At 42.9% G+C, this 20,124-nt stretch overlaps 1 protein-coding gene across 4 annotated transcripts in view; it reads right to left on the reverse strand.

Annotated features, from left to right (window-relative positions):
• LOC118223692 (low-density lipoprotein receptor-related protein 1B-like) overlaps positions 1 to 20,124 on the reverse strand; it is a 400,652-nt gene that overhangs the window by 101,702 nt on the left and 278,826 nt on the right. For all 4 annotated transcript variants that reach the window (XR_004764484.1, XM_035410580.1, XM_035410579.1 and 1 more), the window contains 8 exons: positions 19,199 to 19,388; positions 14,162 to 14,366; positions 10,930 to 11,122; positions 5,575 to 5,700; positions 4,787 to 4,915; positions 3,048 to 3,167; positions 528 to 641; positions 167 to 316 (listed from right to left, as the gene is read on the reverse strand). Coding sequence is in view for 3 of the 4 variants with exons in the window: in XM_035410580.1 (XP_035266471.1) it covers positions 167 to 316; positions 528 to 641; positions 3,048 to 3,167; positions 4,787 to 4,915; positions 5,575 to 5,700; positions 10,930 to 11,122; positions 14,162 to 14,366; positions 19,199 to 19,388 (1,227 nt within the window). In the remaining variant the exon portion in view is untranslated. The remainder of the gene's footprint in view (positions 1 to 166; positions 317 to 527; positions 642 to 3,047; positions 3,168 to 4,786; positions 4,916 to 5,574; positions 5,701 to 10,929; positions 11,123 to 14,161; positions 14,367 to 19,198; positions 19,389 to 20,124) is intronic.

Consider the following 20,124-nt stretch of genomic DNA (forward strand, 5'->3'; position numbering starts at 1 on the left):
TTAAATGGAGCCATCGACTCGATCGGAATTTAAATCCTCAAACGCATCTTCTTCAGAAAAAAAGAAAAGAAAACCCTCATAACTGCAGCCCAGCAGGCCCAGAGGTGGACTGTCTTACACGGCGATTTTAACGGGGAAAAAGAGAGACGGAGAGATGAATAATCACCCGTGCAGTGCGCCTCATCGGCGTAATCCCCGCAGTCGTTGGCCCCGTCGCAGATCCAGGATGGCAGGACGCAGAGAGAGGTGCTGTTGCAGCTGACGAAACCCCGCTCCTTCACCCCCAGCTGGTAGTAATCTACGCAGTCCGTGTTATCTGGCGGGGAACAAAAACAGCCACAATCTCGGATTTAACGACGTCCGCGTGGCACCGGATGGAGGGGGTAAAAAAAGAAAAAAAAGGAAGAGAGAGAGTCGCGGCGGATGCGCACGGGAGGAGTGAAAAAACGCAAGGCCTCCCTTCACAGGCGGGAAAGCGCCGCAGGCGGCTGTCGTCTCGGCGACGCCTGGGCGGGCCCGTCACTTACTGCAGCTTTTTTCGTCCGAGGCGTCGGCGCAGTCGACGAGCTGATTGCACCAGGCGGCGCTGGGGATGCAGGCCCCGTCCTGGCACCGCCATTCGGAGGACGCGCAAGTCGAGTCTGCGGGGGGGACGGGGAAGACGCCCATTAGAGGCAATTACGAATTAACATTACCTTCAAGTGACAATTAACTTTAAGCATTGCCGCACGAGGACCAACAGCTGGAAAGAGAAGGAAGAGGGGAGCTGGGCGCCTGATTGCACCATCATGAGTCCTAATCTTTCCATTTAAATGCATACATTCAGCCGCTAATGGCAATCGATGGGAGAAGATCGTTGAAATACCAGTTAAGAAAACTTGCACTTTAATGGCAATTTGTGCACACGGGCAGATTCTTCCCTGTGGAATTCTTAAAGCCTGACTTTTAACCCACCCTCAGGGGAAAAGAATAAAGTTTTTGTGTTAATGATCGGGGAATGTTGTCGTCACCTACCGAGGCTCGAGCAATTCCTGCGGTTTAAATGCACATTAAGCTCTCTTAAACCTCTTCTCATGTTAAACATTTAAGGGGAACCGTTTGAAATAGTGCTACGGCGAGGGAACTGCGAAAGACCAGAAAGACGACAATAAGGCGGTAAAACTCCGCATTATTAATCAAAGCCATTGTTAGGACAAACCTGATCTGTGGTTTGCCGAGCCAAACAGCAAAAGCTACGATACGCGGCAGAGCTGAATGTTAGACACCGTTTGTGATTCGGTTCAGATGTAAATGAAGTGGAGAGAGGTGACAGCCCGGTTAAACCAGGCTTAAATGCATTCAACTCAATGCGTACGCACATTCTCTCAATCCTCTTCAACAGGGCACACTGGTAGCAGGTGTTGTAATGGCTACAACATATCTACCTGCTTCTGCGGGGCTCTCGCCTAATGAGCGATCATTAGCAGCAAGGAATATTAGTATTTTGCGACACTTAATCTGCTCATATGAGTCTGAGGTGTTTCTAAGCAAGCGCGCATCAACCTCAAAGGTCAAAGCTCTTTCCTGCAGTTGTTAATGGCGCCGGGAAACTCATTAGACCGCCGCCGTTTCCGCCCCGGCGATTATTCCGGTCTTAATCCTCCCCCGCGGGGTGCTCGACGCGCGCCCCGCGATCGGCCCCCGCGGCACGGCACGGCACGACGAAGGAAGGATCCGGCGACCGGCGTCCCGTCCGCTAACGTCAGCCGGAGGGGCGAGCTCCTCCGAGTTCCAGGGGGAGAGTGATTAATGCGAGCCCGTCGCGTTCGTGATTTATTCCTTCGCGGGGGAAAAACAAAAAGGTTGCGCAGCACAGGCGTGCGGAAGAGAAACACGCGCCATTACACAATTGACCCTATCGACAAACGGAGCGGCGTGGAGAAGGGGGTAATTTGGGCCGCGCCCGCCCCCCGAAAGGAGGCCGGAAAGCTAACGGCGCTACGCGATTAACGGACGGCACCCCGGAATGGCCGCCGTTGGATCAGGAAACGGTTTGAGCTTTCTTGAGCACGGGACCCTGCTGACTGGAGAAAATAGCAGACTTTGGCCACTTGCAGTCCAGCTGCACTTTTATAATAATTAGACTTCTCTTATTGCTGCCCCCCAAAAAAGCAAGGCCATTATTACATTTTCAGATGATCTGTTGTCAGTTATTTGTACTGAATTGCTCTACATCACTAATTATCTGTCTCACACGTTACATTCGGTTGCTTAATGAAAATGATGTCTTTAACGTGAACCAAAAAGTGAACCAGCTGCAAATGAATTGTTCATGCAGTAAGTGGACTTGAAAGAGGACTTGACTCTCTTCATAGCCCACTTAAGTACAGATGAGATCTCAAACCCCTTATTTTTCACACAACAGCTCCTGTAGAACTCAGATCCCACTGCTGTAACATTGGATTATGGGCAGGGGTTCACATAAGTGGTTAATACCAAGTTAAATTTAAGTGGGCAGTGAGTGGGCAGGTGGGTTGCAGTGAGTGGGCAGGTGGGTTGTAGTGAGTGGGCAGGAGGGTTGCAGTGAGTGGGCAGGTGGGTTGCAGTGAGTGGGCAGGTGGGTTGTAGTGAGTGGGCAGGTGGGTTGTTGTAAGCGGGCAGGTGGGTTGTAGTATGTGGGCAGGTGGGTTGTAGTATGTGGGCAGGTGGGTTGTAGAAAAGCGGGCAGGTGGGTTGTAGAAAAGCGGGCAGGTGGGTTGTAGTATGTGGGCAGGTGGGTTGTAGTATGTTGGCAGGTGGGTTGTAGAAAAGCGGGCAGGTGGGTTGTAGTATGTGGGCAGGAGGGTTGTAGTATGTGGGCAGGAGGGTTGTAGTATGTGGGCAGGTGGGTTGTAGTATGTGGGCAGGTGGGTTGTAGTGAGTGGGCAGGTGGGTAGCACTGAGTGGGCAGGTGGGATGTAGTGAGTGGGCAGGTGGGTTGCACTGAGTAGGCAGGCTTGGTTCAGGGCCAGTTAGATAGCTGGCTGACGTGGTGCCCGAACAGAAGTCAGACTCAGCATGACACTCACTGTTGCAGTATGCTTCGTCCGAGTTGTCTCCGCAGTCGTCCACGCCGTCGCAGAAGCGGCTGTTGGCCACGCAGCGCTGGTTGTAGCAGTGCTTGAAGCCCTTCCTGCAGTTCCTGTCATCTGCAAGCAGGAAGACAGTTAAACAAAATATTGCCCGTTGACCCAGACGCAGAGAGGGGACACATTTATATTATGGTACTTCATTAGCCCCCTTTTCGGAGTCCAGTAAGTGAGCTGCTAAAAAAGTTCATTTCATTAGTCCAGGACTCTAGGGGGCTGTCTCTCTTGCTCTCACACACACACTTTCTCTCTCTCCCTCTCTCTCAATTTTCAATTTGCTTTATTGGCAGGGCATGAACATAATGTTTCTGTGTCTATAATACACATAAACATGGAAACCACACATACAACATGTTCTATTTGTGACCCACAACACGCGCAACATACATTAAAAAATAACATTCACATATCAGAAAAAATATCCCACATCTTGTGGCTCCATGTCCTGCTGTCTGTGGGGCTGTGGGGCCTTCTCCTAATATTGCTTAATTTTTTTTTGTTGTCACTTTTTGAAGTTTATATTTTTTTTAAATACCTCCCTTTCTTGATTGTGATATATTAAAAATGGATAAAAAGAATATGTACAATATGACAAAATTAATCTCTGCCTCCATCTCTTCGCTTGTGCACTGATCGCACAGCCTGTACTCATAGGCTAGTGAAAATACACAATATTTGGAAAGGATCTCCCTCTGTTTTTTTTATTTTTAATGGTGACTAGATATTCTGCCAATTCTAAGGTGATTGTTAATTTGATTCACTCTAATTAGTGGTGTTATTGAGGTGTTGTCCTGAAACTAACTGATGCCAGTGTCGGTCTGTTCAGTGAGCTTCAGGATTAGTTGGCAGTGAAAAGGGACTCTTTTCTACGTGTAGCAGGGTTTTATGGTGGAGTGAATTAGGATTACATTGTTTTAAATGTGCGCAGAATTTTAATTCCCACTTTTGTACACTGATAATGAATGAATGAAAGTCTAATTGTGCCCTGAATGCATTGATTGGGGTTTTTATTTGTCATTTTTGGAAAGTTTGAAATTACACATGCAGGGATTCTGTGGGGTATTTTCCCTATTTGTTGTAAGTCTGGTTTCTAATGGGACCCCACACTCCATTACCATAAAGAGCAATTGGCTTAATTACAATTTAAAATATTTTAATCCAAATTTTAATGGGTGAGTAAATCGCAGAGCCTCCTCTATATGGTGTAAAAAGCCTTGCGTGCCTTCTCCTTCAATACATACACTGCCCCCCCCCCCCCCCCCCCCCGACGCACTGATAATCAAACCCAGGTAACTATTATCAGTGACATTTTCAAGGATACTGATGCATAAAGTAAAGTGGAACTTATTTGCCTGAGATTTAGCTTTTTTTCTTATTCATGTTCACTGTCAGGGCCCAGGTCTGACAGTACTGCTCCAACAGACCTCTCACGCTATTACATTTCCGCTCACTCATTCACTCTCTCTCTCACTCATTCACTCTCTCTCACTCTATTGCTTTCTCTCACTTGCTCGCTCACTCTTGCTCCATAGCATTTTCTCTCTCCCTCGCTTTATTGCATTTTCTCTCTCGCATGTCTCTGCCTCTCTCTCTATATCTATTTTTTGTATCGTTTTGTTTTGTTTTGCTTGCCGCTGACCGAGCAGCGCGCAGTTGCGGGCCGGGGATTGATTTCTTACCGCAATATTGCATTTTCTCATCCGACTTGTCCTTGCAATGAGCTATCCCGTCGCACGTTAACTGATAGTCGATGCACTCGCCGTTCCCGCATTCGAACTCGGTGTGAATGTTGCAGGACGAGTTCTCGGCTGCAAAATGAAAAATAGATTAGTGAGTATTACGCTGGCTTTACAAGAAGCTCCAGGCTGGCTGTCTCGCCCCCGGCTGTCTAAGAAACAGAGGCTCTCATTTCTCTGAAATTACCTCCGCCAGCAGTCCTGTCTGTGTACAGTAGATGGTGTGTTTTCTGCTTAGGGTAGCAAAAACCCTGGTTCTTCTGGGGATGTCTGCGAACAGTAAAATAAATCTACTCTGCCTATGTTTACCTTGTCCTCCATAGCATCAGCGCTCTATTAATGGGGCGGGCATACAAAACCCAGCTGGATTTAAACCCAGCGCACAGTGCTTGTGTTCAGCGCCACAGATCTCCAGTGAAGATAAGTTCATTAACAGTAAATGCCTCATGCGTCTTGTCCTCTGGAGAACATGTTGCTTTAACTTGTGGCCCAGTGCTCCGTTCAGCCCATTGGTTCCTGGGCTATTAGGGAAATGGAACGGCACCTCACTACGGAATTGCATCACGCTTTGTCGAAAATGAGAAACATAAAAATAAAAGTACAACTTCTGTTCTTTAAGTCGAGTTAATTTCCATTCGGCTTAACTTGAACTTGTGCCCTCACCACCATGGAGGCCAGGCAAGGAGCGGTTGAAGAGACAGTAGAGGTAGTGAGGTGAAATGGAGACTTACATACGCAGCGGTTATCGTCCAGCAGCACGCGCTGCCCCCTGCAGCTGCAGTTCACCGTGCCATTCGGGCTCAAGAGGCAAAGGTCTCCGCAGCCCCCATTCATCGCACGGCAGGGAGACATTTCACCTGCGAAGCAGAGAAGTCTGTGACATTCTGCTGAAGGCAGCACGTTTACTCTCACTTCCGGCACTCATGCACACACTGAGTTTTAATTACAGGTGGACGGAATTTAATTAAAGGCTAATTCATTCGGAGCAACTGAAATTGAGACGACTGTTTTCTTCTTCTGGAAGACCGTGGTCCCGTCATTAAAAACTTGCAGCAATGGGCCTCCAGCATTTCAACTGTGACAGCAAGCATTGTGTCTAGCATTGCATTCGAAACAGTCTTCTGAAGGACTCTCTCCCTCCAACTCCCAGAATAAACATTTTAGCCAGAAGCGACTGGCGATCTCTTGAAGGACTTGGTTCTCTAAGCATATCCCTGGTGTCACACGCTTTTAAGATGAATTCAGTTTGGAGTTCAGAAAAACATGTACTCATGACACACATACACATCCAGATACATCCAGTCATATACACACAGCCATACACAACATGTGCATGCATTAAACAAGACATTACAAAGGTACATATACATCCTATATCAAAAATCTCACACACACATAATTCTTACACATGCGTGCACACACATGCTCACACGCATGGATGTACACACATGCAAAACATACATGAGCACAACACATACGCGCATACACACACACACACAATCTCTTTAAGACTGCTTTCCTTGAAACCCTCCTCTGCTCAAGGACAACGGACAACCGTGGCTCGACAGTGAGAAGCAGCCGCCTTTCTGGGGGGGCCTCTCCTGAACCGGGGCTTGCACGGCCCGCAGCTCGGAGGAGAGGCGCACTGAACCGAGGCTCCGAGAGCCGGCCGCCATGCCAGGCGAGCACGGGCCCGGGGAGCCCCACTTCCCAACACAAATGGTCGAGTTTCAGCTGACTGCACAACGCCAAACTCGTGATATAACACTACGCGGGCCAGGCGCCCAGGGAAATCCCAGCAGTACCGCGGGCTTGGACTTCTTCCCTGATGCCACACACGCCATTACTGAAACGGAAATGAAAATCACTAGGGATCCCACGCAGTGCCAGCCAATGGGCTTTGGGAGTCTGAGGAAAAAACGTTATCCCGTATATGGATTTCTGCATCAAAGGAGAATTTTCTCTATGGAGAAAATTGATTTGAGTTTCACGTAATCGACGCGGTCGCAGTTAGTGATATAAACTGCCATTCATAACTTGGACGTCTTAAATTAAATGGCACTGGATCCACTGAATTCCAATTATGTCAGAGCTAGCAATTCCATGACAAGGGTTTTCAAGCTAGTCGAAGCTACCGTTGACTTTATTAACAAATAAAAATGTGATTTTCAATAGACATGCATTCTGCAACTTAATCTATGCAGGAGACGAACACTCATGCCCGACCAGAATATTATCTGACAGCGCATGACAAGTAATATCTCAATATCTCATAATGCTGTATTAAAATATTATTTTCCTCACTTCAAAAAAAGGCTCATCTATTGTCACCCACCGACTTATAATGCAACAGCAAGAGTGAAGCCACATCAGGGACTATATAAACTGGGCATGTAAACAACAACAGCCCCTTCAAATGATATCCAGATCACCTGAGAAACAAAAAAAGGTGAAAAAATCAGTGCTCTGAACCGCAGAGCCCCATACAAGAATGAAGACCTCTACTATTGATGGTTGAATAATTCTTACCGTAATGAAGAATAACTCGCAAACACCTGCCTGACAGAAGGCAAGATTCAATTCAGGTGAATGAGTCGGCCAATCAGAAGAATTTTCCAGATTTTTGGCTTTGAAAAACTACTTGATTGCTTTAGTAGTATGTTTGGATCAGTGTTGCGCTTTAGAATGAAGAGTTTTGAGGCATTTGCTTGAACCTGAGGAGATGAGATGCTTCTGTACACTTCAGAAGTCATTCTGCTGCTGCAATAAGCGATTGCATCTGCAAGTGTGCTGTGTTTTGGGTAGTTCCTTTTGGCTTCTGCACTTTGTTCTTGCCACCACTGATGCAAGTGAATATTGCTCTCGTCTGTCCACAACACCTTTTTCCAGAGCTCTGCAGGCTCTTTTAGGTACCTCTTAGCAAACTATTACCTAGCCATCCTGTTTTATGGTCAGTGACTGTCTGCAGAACACTTCAGGAAAAGAACTGCAGAGGGTACACTGCAAGATGCAAACCACAAGTTAGCAGTAAAAACAGGATGGCAAGGTTATAGTTTGCAATCAAGTAGTTTTTCAAAGCCAGAAACTTGGAAAATTCTCTACTGGCCAAGTCATTCACCTGATATGAATTTAATTGCACATGCATTTCATATGCTGAAGAGAACAGGTACTGAAGATGGCTGCAGAACAGGCCTGGCAGGGTATCAACAGAAAAGACACTCAGCACCTGGTGATGTCTATGGGCAATGTATATGTAACAAAGTACTAAACCTGAAATTGTGATGGCTATGTATAAAAAGGGCTGTAACTTCAACATGATGCATACAAATACCCTAAAATAAAAGCTGAGAACGTTCACAGATTTGTTTAATTACACATCTAAAATGTGGAGTCAAATCAAGAAAAAATATGCCTTTTCCTCAAACTATATACACACACACATTGATTTGCAGTGACCCTTCCCTCTAAGGGAACAAGTGGACCCAAACCATGCCAGGAAAATGGCACTCACAGCATAACAGAGCCACAGGACCCCCTCACTGTAGGGGTCAAGAATTCAGGCCCTGCATTGACATTCTCAGTCACCCGAGGAAGAATTGCTCTTCTGTTTTTCTTTACATATGGCACTAATGCACAGGCATCATGGTCATTAAATGTGTCCTTTCAACCACAATTTCCAACCATATTTATTGATGTCTTTTCCTTAGATCTAAATGCAGATGTCACTTTAGTCACTGTTTCTACTGAAACACTAGCCAGCTGAGCAGTCTTTGTGACTGAAGCTCCTGCCATCTGTGCCCCAATAATGAACCCTCTTTCAAAGTCACTTAGATCTTCTTGCCATCCTGATCCAAAATCAAGGTCAGCTGGGCCTGCTCAGCATTTTTATACATTGCACAGAGGATTATAGGGTGCTAATTGGTTAAATGTACCATACACAACACCTGTATGGAAATATGTGCATTTGTTATGTTTCTCCACTCACTTATTCAGGTTTTTTCTTTGTCACCATATAGTGTACACACACACACACACACACACACACACAATTATCAATATGAACAGAGTAATTGGCAGTGGTGTCAGACAAAGCTGTGATTAAATCGGCCCAATACAAGTTTAGGACAGAACATGCTATTATGGCATGGTTTAAAACGTTTTTACTGTGAAAATAATCAATCACATGCCAGAGAAAAAAATACGTTCTGAATAATTTAATTGATACTGTGTGCACAGAACGTGCAGTGGACATGACACAGAACGGCTCGGTGTCAAACGCTCTCATGATGTTAAAATTTTGACTGTTAAAGCCTATATATCATCACATCCCAATGGACTTTGCTTAGTTGAAACACTGCTCTTTTAATAATTATAGCCAATGATTTATTCCCCCCATTGTGCCTTTTGAAACTAGACCAAAATACAATGGAGCTAGTATTTCTCATCCGAACAGCAACGTGTGATAGACAGCTCTGACAGACATAAAGAAATCCTGCGGGCCATAACTTTATTGGTATAACGGCGTAACCTAAATTAATGCAGTGAGGCTCTGAACACTGGGGAGTTCACTGAAGGCCTACACTGGTTATAAGTTTGGTTTCCCATGACTCAACTTGGCATGCGGCCCATTCCCGTCGGCCAGTTCTCCGGTTCTCACTCGCAATTCCCGCCGGTGGGAGTGGGAGAGCGGGAATAGAGAGCCGTAATTTTCTCGGCAAGCATGTGAAAAGCACGTCTCCGCCACCTTGAAATTAAGATTACCCAGCGCACCGGTGGGAACCTCCCTGAAGCACCGAGGTTGCGTCTTTTGTCAGACGGAGGTCTGCTCTTGCCAATTCTTCAATGCACAGAGTCAGCGATTTGTTCTCTGAAGGGCACCTTCCATTGGTAGATGTTGCTAGTGCTGGAACCATCACAGATGTAGGTATCAAAGCCAAAATCTTGTTTTTACATTTCTGAGAATTCTGGTTCTGACATGACAACTCTATTTATTTTGAAACAACTTCATTCCATATTTTTTGTTTCCTCCACTAATTTTGGATGCCTGATCAAAAATGGAGGCGAAGCCCATTGCTGGCTTTCATTTTCAGTCTGCTGTTGACCATCTGAGAAGCACAAAAACTGCCCTGGAGGACATTACAACTGCTGTAGCCGACACAGGTATTGCCTGTTTCAAGCAGATAATATGTTGTTGTGAGATGAGGTCGGGAATATCTGGGAATGGTGGGGATACCAGGCTAGGAATACCAGACTGAAACCCTCCCTTCCTCTGGGCCCGGTATTTTTTCAATATTCTTCCCTTGTGTCAGCTGACCCACAGTCACAGATGAGTGTTGCTTACACACGAGGTGATCCTCAAGGCAGAAGCGTGTGTTGAGAAGAAATCACAATTTAATGGCAGATAAGGGCAATCTACAATACAAATGAACGCTTTCCTTGAGTACCAAAGGCTATTATTGGTCATTTGTGGGTACTACTAAGCGTGTCAAATCCAGTAGTCCTGCAATTGCTTTCGCTAATGATGCAAATTAACACAGAAACCACTTCTCAGTATGCTAAACACCACGCCTAAGGGAACCCAGCAGCATTGAGCTTTTCAAATATAATCTGGGTTACTTTTAATTTTTTCTATAATACATTTATTAATGTGGTTTTTTGTGCATATTTGTGCATCAATTTATGTATTTATCAGCCAACTGAATTCTGTCAAAACAAACCCTGGAATTGTTCCTGAAACATCAGCATTAGCAAACATGCCGCTGTAATTACTCCAAATGTCTGGAAACACACAGTATCAAAGAGAAGTGCGGCACATTCACTGAGACTGTTCTGGCCATTAATACTGTCACAATGACTAATAGATTTGATACAAGCCAGCAGTGAGGAACAAACTGCTTGTCACAGACAAACACACACAGATCTGCATGTACACAAACAGGGATAAAAAAGGAATAAGCACACATGCTGCACATGCATGCACACACACACACACACACACACACCACATGCTGCACATGCACACACACACACACACACGCACGCTCATGCACAAGCTTTGGAGGGCAGCTTCAAGGATAGACACTCACAGCTGTTGGTGTCATTGGCCACAGCAACTATTCCCATTGGCTGGTGTGGAATGTCTGCTCGGAGCACTTTCATGTCACCTCCTGTGTACTTATTGGAGCGCAGTACAGCCCTTCGCACCCAATCAGACCAAAAGATGAAGTCGCCATAAATAGCCAGGCCAAAAAACGTTCCAGGCCCCGCCTTCACAATCACCTGCAATTCAAATGAAACAGAAAGACGTTACATTTCTGTTTGCAGAACCTGACTGCAGCACTAGAAAAACAACCAATTCACTCACAATAACGATTCAGATCATGTGTGCTCAACATTCCGAAGGAAGGCATAAAAATAAAAATGTACAATAATCTCCACATTAAAGTTGAGGGATGAGGGGATATTTTTTTTGGAACAGATTTCTGAGATTTGATGAAACCATTGCCGTAAATGCCGTTGCTACAATTGAAAAAAATTCATTTTAAAAAGTAAAAAGCAAGCAAACAAATAAGTAAACAAGTAAATAAATGAATGAATAAATAAATAATGATGGCATTTGAGAGTGATATTGCTTTGTTATCATGCAGCTAATTAACGATTAACCTGGGTGGCACGGGTGTAAATGAAACTGTCACGGCGACAGACGTGGGGACACATCAGCGGCTCCTTTTGGGAACGCGCGGGCAAGGGAGCGACAGGGCGTCCCGCGGATTTCCAGTTTTACCCATTAGAGAAACACGCTCCGAACATGGGCGCATTAACTCCTGCGTGACGGACTGCTTAACGAGACAGGTGTTCATTAAAAGCGCCGAGCGCATGCAAACGCTCCGCAACCGGTAAACATCGAGGGGGGGGGGGAAAGGGAGAAAAAAAAGCGAAGGGGACAATGACAGATGGTTCTGAAGGGAGCGTATGAGGGAAAATTAGCTGGTGTGATTTCTGCGCTCACTGCACTTTGTGCTTCTTAATAGCTTGTTTCTTATAATCAAATTATAAAGACATAGCTTTTTAATTAGGAATGTTCAACTGACCCATACTTTTGGTTTTGAAATTAATTTACATTTTCTGTCTTGGAATGCAAATAACGAATGGCATAATGAATACTCCCCATCGTATTGTTCCTTGCCAGAGTGAATCTTTTTTTTTACAATAAAATAGCTTTTTAAGATATTTCATGTAGCAATGTTTTTCCTGTGTGATTTTTTTTTTTTTCTGCTTTTAAACGTGCTGAATGCATTAGCTGAAGAGTAGGAAAAGATGTGACCAATTTGAAACTATTACCACCAGGAACCCCTCTCTTTTCGTCACATTTCAAACCAATGATTTGGGATATTTACTAGAACAGCGATAAGACAGGCTGGATCGAAAACACCCCGTTATTTACTCCTAAATTTGGTCAGGGACTGATCGCAAGAAAAGTACAAACAGGCCTGTTATTTACAGATGGGTGACTTAATGGTGATGAGTGATGAAGAGTGAACAAAACAGGGAGGTGTGTTGCATGAAATCAAACAAGCCTTTTCTAAAAATATCTGGTTTCTCAATAATTTTGTCTACAGACAGAATTATTGATTGTGAGGTGCCCTGTTGTAAGTGACTTATCGGGGTGTGATAAGAAACATGGGTTTCTAAGCTGAAAACTGGGAGCTGTGCCTTCCTCTCTTGTACTGCTCTACGGCACTCATGAAGAAGGTGTCACAACACTATTTTCAAGCCGTGATAACACCCTCTCTCCCCAATCCACACACACACAAATATACACATGCATGTAGAAAGACACACACATACACACACACACACACACACACACACACGCCTTCCCACTTCCCCATCACTGGGCCTGGATTAAATCAACATTTGTTGAAAATAGAAGTGTTTATTATAATTAAAACATTTTTTTTTTTAAATGAAAACAATTTGACAAGTTCATTTTGTAGATAATTGAACGGGCCAACTTGTATTTTTGAATGAATGTGATTTAAATTTAGGGACAAATATTGACTGAATCCAGTTCATTACCACCGAGAGATCTCATAGTGTCCCTCATTTCACTTGTAGACTTGGGGGTTGGAGATGTGTGAGATTTGTGTGGTGTGTGTATCTGTGCATGTGTGTGTGTGTGTGTGTGTGGGGGGGGGGGGGGGGGCTTCAGTCGATAAGCTCGCTGGTAGCTACTATATTGCAGACTTGACAGCAGTCACAGGTCCAAAAGATTAGACTTTAATGGATTTTTCCCCCCATTCATGCATTAAAAACGAATAAATATATTTCAAAAATAGCAAAAGGGGGAAAAGGATGAGCAACACATAATTTTTTCTCATGAATTATGCACTGCTTCCCTTAGATAAGACCAGGACGCCGTCTATGCACACGGCTCATCGTTTGAAAAGGAATTAGCGTTGTAATTAAGCTCCCGAGCTGGCAAAGGCCTTTGATGCAGTACATTTAAAGACATACAGAAGGGTCCCATTGAGGCTTTCCATTGTGTGACTGCAGAAAAAAAAAACTATTAGCTTGACATGAATTGGACATAATACCACTGCCGTCTTTCTTATTTCAAAGGGGCATTAGCTACTTGACATTTCAGAATGGATTTATTGTTTTATTGTGTGAGTCCATTGTTTTTCAAATTTAAATGAACTGGTTCTGGAGTACTACGAACCATGACAGCTCTGAGAGCGGGGTTTGCACTCCTCGAAAATCCTCCCGATTCGGGCGTCTGGCATGCATACAGATTCTCTCAAACATTTAATCTCGAAGTAATGAGGTATTGTTAGAACAAATGGGGGAGCCCATCAATCATTGTCTTTTGCTTTTGTGCTGTCCTCAAACAACACTGAAACTGAAAGGAGGAGCGGACTATTAACACGATTCTGTTATGCACCCACAATAGTAATAAATGTGAGACATTAATATGAACGCAAAGGTGAAATATGTAAAACAAATTCCAATCTGTAATCAAACAATGCCACAGACAAAAACCGTGCAAGCACCACCTTTTACGACGTCCTCTTGCATACGTCACTGAATATTATTGTCTAAAACGAAATAACTATCCGATTCAAGCTGTAAACATTTAACTTTTCACTTCACTCTTTATGACTAAAATGAATACAGATAAAATGAAAAAAAAAAATTTCTTTCTTTTTTTTTACTGTAGAATATGAACACATTCATTGTATAGACTGCAGATTCACTGCTTTTTGAGGTCTTGTTTTGTTTTTAAAAACCACAGATATGAAAACTGCGTTTACTCACATGTCTACCAGATCCATCGTATTCACATCTTTCAATCTTCCCCAGACTTCCGTCAGAGAAGTAGAGCTTCTCGGCTTTGTGATCGATGGTGAGGCCGTTTGGGGTGAGGATGTCCGTGCTGATGATGTTCTGGATGCTGTTCCCTGCTAGAGTGGACCTCATGATGGCCGGCCGCTGCTCATTCCAGTTCGTCCAGAACATTAGGCTAAGGTGTTAATGACAAAAATGGCATCAGGAAAACATCAAAACACCGCAAATAGGATTTGAAGTGTCATGTACCATATATGTGTCAACATTACATTATACATACATTTGTGTGTGTCTGCCTGTGTGTGTGAGCATGTGTGTGCGCGTGCGTGCATTCGTATGTGTGTGTGTGAGTGTGCGAGCGTGAGTGTGTAGTTACAATCTCTTATAGACAGTAGGGAGGTCCACATGCAATGATCAACACTGATGTAGGAAATCTGAGACTGAATATACAAACATCATGTTTTGAACAATAATTGATGTCACCCCAGTAATGATGGCCAGGTAAACAGTTCAGGGTGAAGCCACTGAGAAGAGGAGTGGAAATAACCTCATATAAATTGCCTTCATTGTTCTGAGCGCTGCGCAGCTAACTCGCAATAAAGCTAGGCTAGGAAAGAAGTAAGATAAATGCAGTCTACATGGGTGAGGACACATGACCTTTGAACAAAAATGTGCAGGAAAAAGTATACATCTTAATCTTGCAGCTTAATGACCAATTTAAATGCAATAAAAATGTGATTTCTCAGGACCCTTAATGGCAACTTTTCTGGTAGTAATTTACTGTAAAATGTACAGAAAAGTTCTTAAAGTATACATTTACTTTTCTCATTGCACAATGTTCTCGCCTGATTAAAGCCAATCAGGACCAGGCATGTGGATGGGAACAGAATGCCTAGGTCCCATCATGCATTGTCTTGATGACATGCAAATGACGAATGAGCCGATTTTAAAACTGTGTTGCTATCTTTGCCTGCATCGCTAAACAATGATACGTGAACTTCCGGCACATTTAGTCTCACAGCAAAATTCTATACGGACCCCTGATTGTTTTTATGTTTGCGGTAAAATATGAAGACCAGATCAATAATTCACGCACCTTCCCCATTTTAACATTAATTTGCACAAAACGACTGCATACATCTGTGCCACCATTTAGTGAATGGGCATGTAAATACCTTTAATAGCGTAACGGCTGTTAAGTGTCAGACTCCTCTGAGAGGAGAGAAGAGACACGACATAAAGCTTGAAAATGATCCATAACCACTCCTCTGCCTCAGGGTTGTGATTATGTAATTCTTGGACCCCTTGTCTCAAAGCTCTCTGTGACCTTTAATAACCTTCCATCTCCTGCTTTAGCACCATCCAGTGAGTCTTCGCACATGGCTGCTATGTCTGACAGAGAGACGGTAAAATAACAACATGCTTTCCCTGTGCACTTATCACACTCTTATTTTATCTCAAAACAAAATAAGGGCATGGTTTTTTAGAAATATATTCTCATTGCCGAAGCATTATGTCTGTAGAACATTGTGGTCCTTGAACTTTTTCAAATGAAAGTATAATGGTATAATGATAGAAAATTGACACAAATTTCATGAGATGACCTCTCTTCCTGGAAGTTAATGACCTCCAAAGCATGTTTACCTATTCTGAAAATGGTCTGTTTTTGGTGCTCTGGAGCTCAACAATTACAGTCTATTATAGTGGCAAGACCAAATACATTTGCTGATGGTACGTAGCATATTGTATATACAAAACAAAAGCAAACAAATTCAATTCAAATGCCCCCTTACAAAAAGAAAAACAAAATTCCAGAGATACACACAAAGGAGATTGCAAAGAAAAATACATTTAAAATAAATACCATTAAAAAAAAAACAAATAAAAAGTTCAAATACACATGGAAGATCATTACCGTAAATCTGGAGAAATGGTCAGTCCCTTTAACAATTTTGTCTGGTTGTATATTTGTCACCTCAGTTTGGAATTTATTTTCTGAGCTGAATCCAGCAATTTTATAACCCCTTTCATCAAATATAAACCTTAACTTCTGAGATCAGCAAAGATGTATCATGCTGTCCATTTGTTCATTCCAGTGCACCTTATAACTTCATTCAACAAATATCTGGATTAATTTCAAGTTAGTAAGCTTGCATACCCATGTACATTGCACAGTGGATATTTCCTAAAGGAATTCAGATTAAGCACCTTGAACAATGACTTCTGTTCCACCAAGGAACACAAACTGCAGTTCTGATGGTCCACTTCCCTATCTTGAGTGTCATATGATCATTCCTGACTCACCGAGTCAAGCATCACATTCCAGTGAACTGCTTGGTCTCTGAACCATAAGCTCTACATGCCCCTGGAAGCTGGATACTGAAGGTATGACCGCACAACCAAGTGTCAAAGAGAGAGAGAGAGCAAGAAAAAGAGAGGAAGATCAAAAGTGAAAGAGTGAGAGCGAGACAGCAAGAGTGAGAGAGAGAGAGAGCGAGAAAGCGAGAGAAAATATGCACAGCACAGGATCCGCTGCCGGGATTGTGCATGTGATATTCCTCTCCAGGGCAATGGCACCACATTCACACACCCAAGACACCCTGTCCAACCAGCAGGAAGCTGAGAGCTACAAGCTAGCACCTGCCTGGGTATCGATGGACCAAGGCACTTCCTCTGCCCTGGGTAGCTGGTTAGCACCTGATCTGTCTCTGGGGGGGGGGGGGGGGGGGGGGGGTTGGTTTTAATTCCAGTGCTCTTAAGTGTAATGCTTAAATTACCATGCAAAGTAATCCGTCACAGAAATTTAAGGTTTGAAACTGTCACCTCAATTACCTTCAAACATATTATAGTCACTATGATATTGGCATGGGTGTTAATTTAAAAACGCATGCCCATGAATGAAAAAAATGCTAATTCTGTTCTGTTAGACAAGTACATTCTAACATTGTCTACGGCTGTATTTCAAAGCACACTTTGATAAAATGCTAAATAGAAATTCTGGGTCATCTCTAGCAAGAGTCCATACTGAACTACAGACCAAATTTTCCAGCAGTAATGCCTCCGCAATAATTTTATTACATAATCAAGGACACACAGAGGGGGTGAAAATCTTCTTAAACACTGATGCGTACAGATTAATCATCTCAGGTTAATTTTTAATTAACCGGGAGCTTCTGGAGTCCATTTGAAAAAGCGCCAAATTACTGTTGGGACGCACTCTTAATGGTCAAAAGTTCATTTCTTTTTTTCACGAACCCAGTATGAGCGCACATCAAGTTTTTTTTTGGTACAATTAAATTAAAAGAGTTCTATCAAACTTCAGCTAGGACAACTCCATGGTTCACCAAATAACAAAGCCATTCAAAAAGGGTCATCCTAAAAAGCAGGTCTGTCTGTAATTTCATATATTTCTTACCTCATATGAGGCACACATGCTAATTATGAGATCCACTGACTCCATTGCCTTTTGGACTCACATGCTTCAAACATTCTCGTTGCATTCATTTGGCCAACATCTGGAGAATTTTTGGAATTTTTGCTTTGATTTTTGCTAGGTATTCTTTCCTTTTGAATGTCATGCAGCTAATAACACTCCTTGATATTCCAGCCAGGTACACGCACCTAGTTGATTGCTTAGAGTGGGTGTTAAGTTAGCATGACCTTTTGTCAGCGAGAGAATGAGCCAATATATAAGAGTTAAATTAATTCAACAGACTCTACTTTCTATCAGTACTGTGATTTAGTAAGTATCAAATGTTGCATATACAGTACAGATAACATTATATACATCTGTATAAACGACACAAAACTTACAGAACAATATGGTTCTGTTTTCATATCTCTTTGACTGCCCTACTGGAATGTATGTGCCCATCAGTTAGCTGGGGCCAATAATTGAAAACTTGCAGGGAAGTAATAGCTCCAGGAAGTGAAATAAAACCATCAGACCTCAACAGAGGGGTGGTCTGAGTCCATCTGGATCTTGGCATACTCAGTTGTGCTCCACTGAAAATGTGTGTATAATAAAATAAGAAAAGATCAAGATTGATTGGAATCAAATCTCCCACATAAGTCACTATACTGTTGGTGTCATGCGATTTTCCTTTTGAATCCATCGCACACCTCTTTTAAATCTCAAGATTTTATTTATTTTTTTCTTGAGAGATACCACTTTTCACAGAAATAACACCCTCCATTGCATTGTTTCCCTAAAAGGAACAGCAAGAAAAAAAAACATCTAAGGTTGCATTCTGAAACCAATTAGTCTTGCATGTAGGTAGAGGCAAGTAGACAAAAACTCTTTTTTTCCCCTACTCAAATTAAATCAAATTTAATTTCATTTTTCCTATTGTGAAACAAAGCAAACCTACACCTAATATATTCTAAAAAGAATAATCATGTAAAATTAATTTAGAATTAAAATGTCCATAATCCAATATAATCTGTTATGGAGTAAATGTGTGTCTTCAGTTTCAGCTCTCATATTTCTAAGGATATACTGTATGTACCCACACGTTTGTTGACAGCCACAGATTGGGCAAATAGCTATTAGAACACCATAAATTTCAACTTTATTGGCCTGAAGGAAATTTGGTTTGGAGCCACAAAACATAACGAGGTTGCACGGACAGCATTGAGGTTCACGGTGTCCAAGCTTTTGCACCATTTGAATATTTATGAAAAATGGTTTGTAAGACACCAATTAAAAACCATCCAGTCCCATAATAATAAAGAAATAATAGTATGTACCTATACCTTGGTTATACCACAGTACTATACACTCCAGTACACTATGATATACTATAATGTGCCAACGACTGTACCACAGTGCACCTAAACGTACCATAAATCATCCCATGGAAGTGGACAAAGTCACCTTCCCTTGGTTTCATTTTCTCTGAGGTATCCCAGGACTATTTTAAATGGCAGGTCCATACAAGCCAACCAGAGACCCAGAGAAGGACAGCAGTAAATAGAGAGAAAAGGATAAACACAGAAATGTCTTACTTCTGACACTCGTCCAGAGCGAGGACGTGCGGGTGGTCCTCCTCGGACATGGCGACCACGGCCTCCCTGCTGAAGGCTCCCCACCGAGTCTGGTCAATGGTGTGCCGAGTGATAGAGGAGGTGGTGGAACTGGTCCAGTACAACGTGTCCCAGCCCCGGTGGTAGGCTAGACCCTCTACTGAACCCACATCTGAGGGGAAACATGGGGAAAAGGGAGGCAGTGCAGCATAATGGTTAGGCCAGTGGTAACCAACCCTTTTCCTGGAGATCTACAGTCACGTAGGTTTTCACGTCATTGAACTTCTAATTAGTAGAATCAGGGGTGCCAAATTAGGGTTTAAATGAAAGCCTAAAGGATTGTAGATCTCCAGGGACAAGGTTGGTTACCACTTGGGTTAGGTAAATGTTCTTAAAACTCCAAGGTTATAGGTTTGATTCCCATGTGGGGTACTGGGGTTGCAACCTTGAGCAAGGTACTGAACATGAATTGCTTGAGTAAAAACATCCAGCTGTATAAATGGATTGTATGCAAGACGAATATGAGGTGCCTAAGTCACTCTGGATAAGAGTGTGTATTAAATACCTAAATGTAAATAGCTTTACCAACAATATAGCCGGAAACCAACAGGAATATAAAAACTCCACATTCCACACACATGCCAGAAAGCCCATCCAAGATATAAGAATGAAGTACCATCCATTTTCTATCATTTTTGATGGAGATTTATTTTATTTTTATATGAATAATTGTCTTTTAATGAACTGCATATACGGATATTACAGACAGACAGAACAGTTCTGTGACAACACTGCCACCTCCTGCTCCCACACACTTTCTATGGTGAAAGGTGAAGAAGTGATTGCATAATAAATGAAAACTATTAAAACTAAAAAAATTGGATACAAATTATTATAGGATCTTGTCT

This window comes from Anguilla anguilla, chromosome 3 (assembly GCF_013347855.1).
Source record: "Anguilla anguilla isolate fAngAng1 chromosome 3, fAngAng1.pri, whole genome shotgun sequence".
NCBI lineage: Eukaryota > Metazoa > Chordata > Actinopteri > Anguilliformes > Anguillidae > Anguilla > Anguilla anguilla.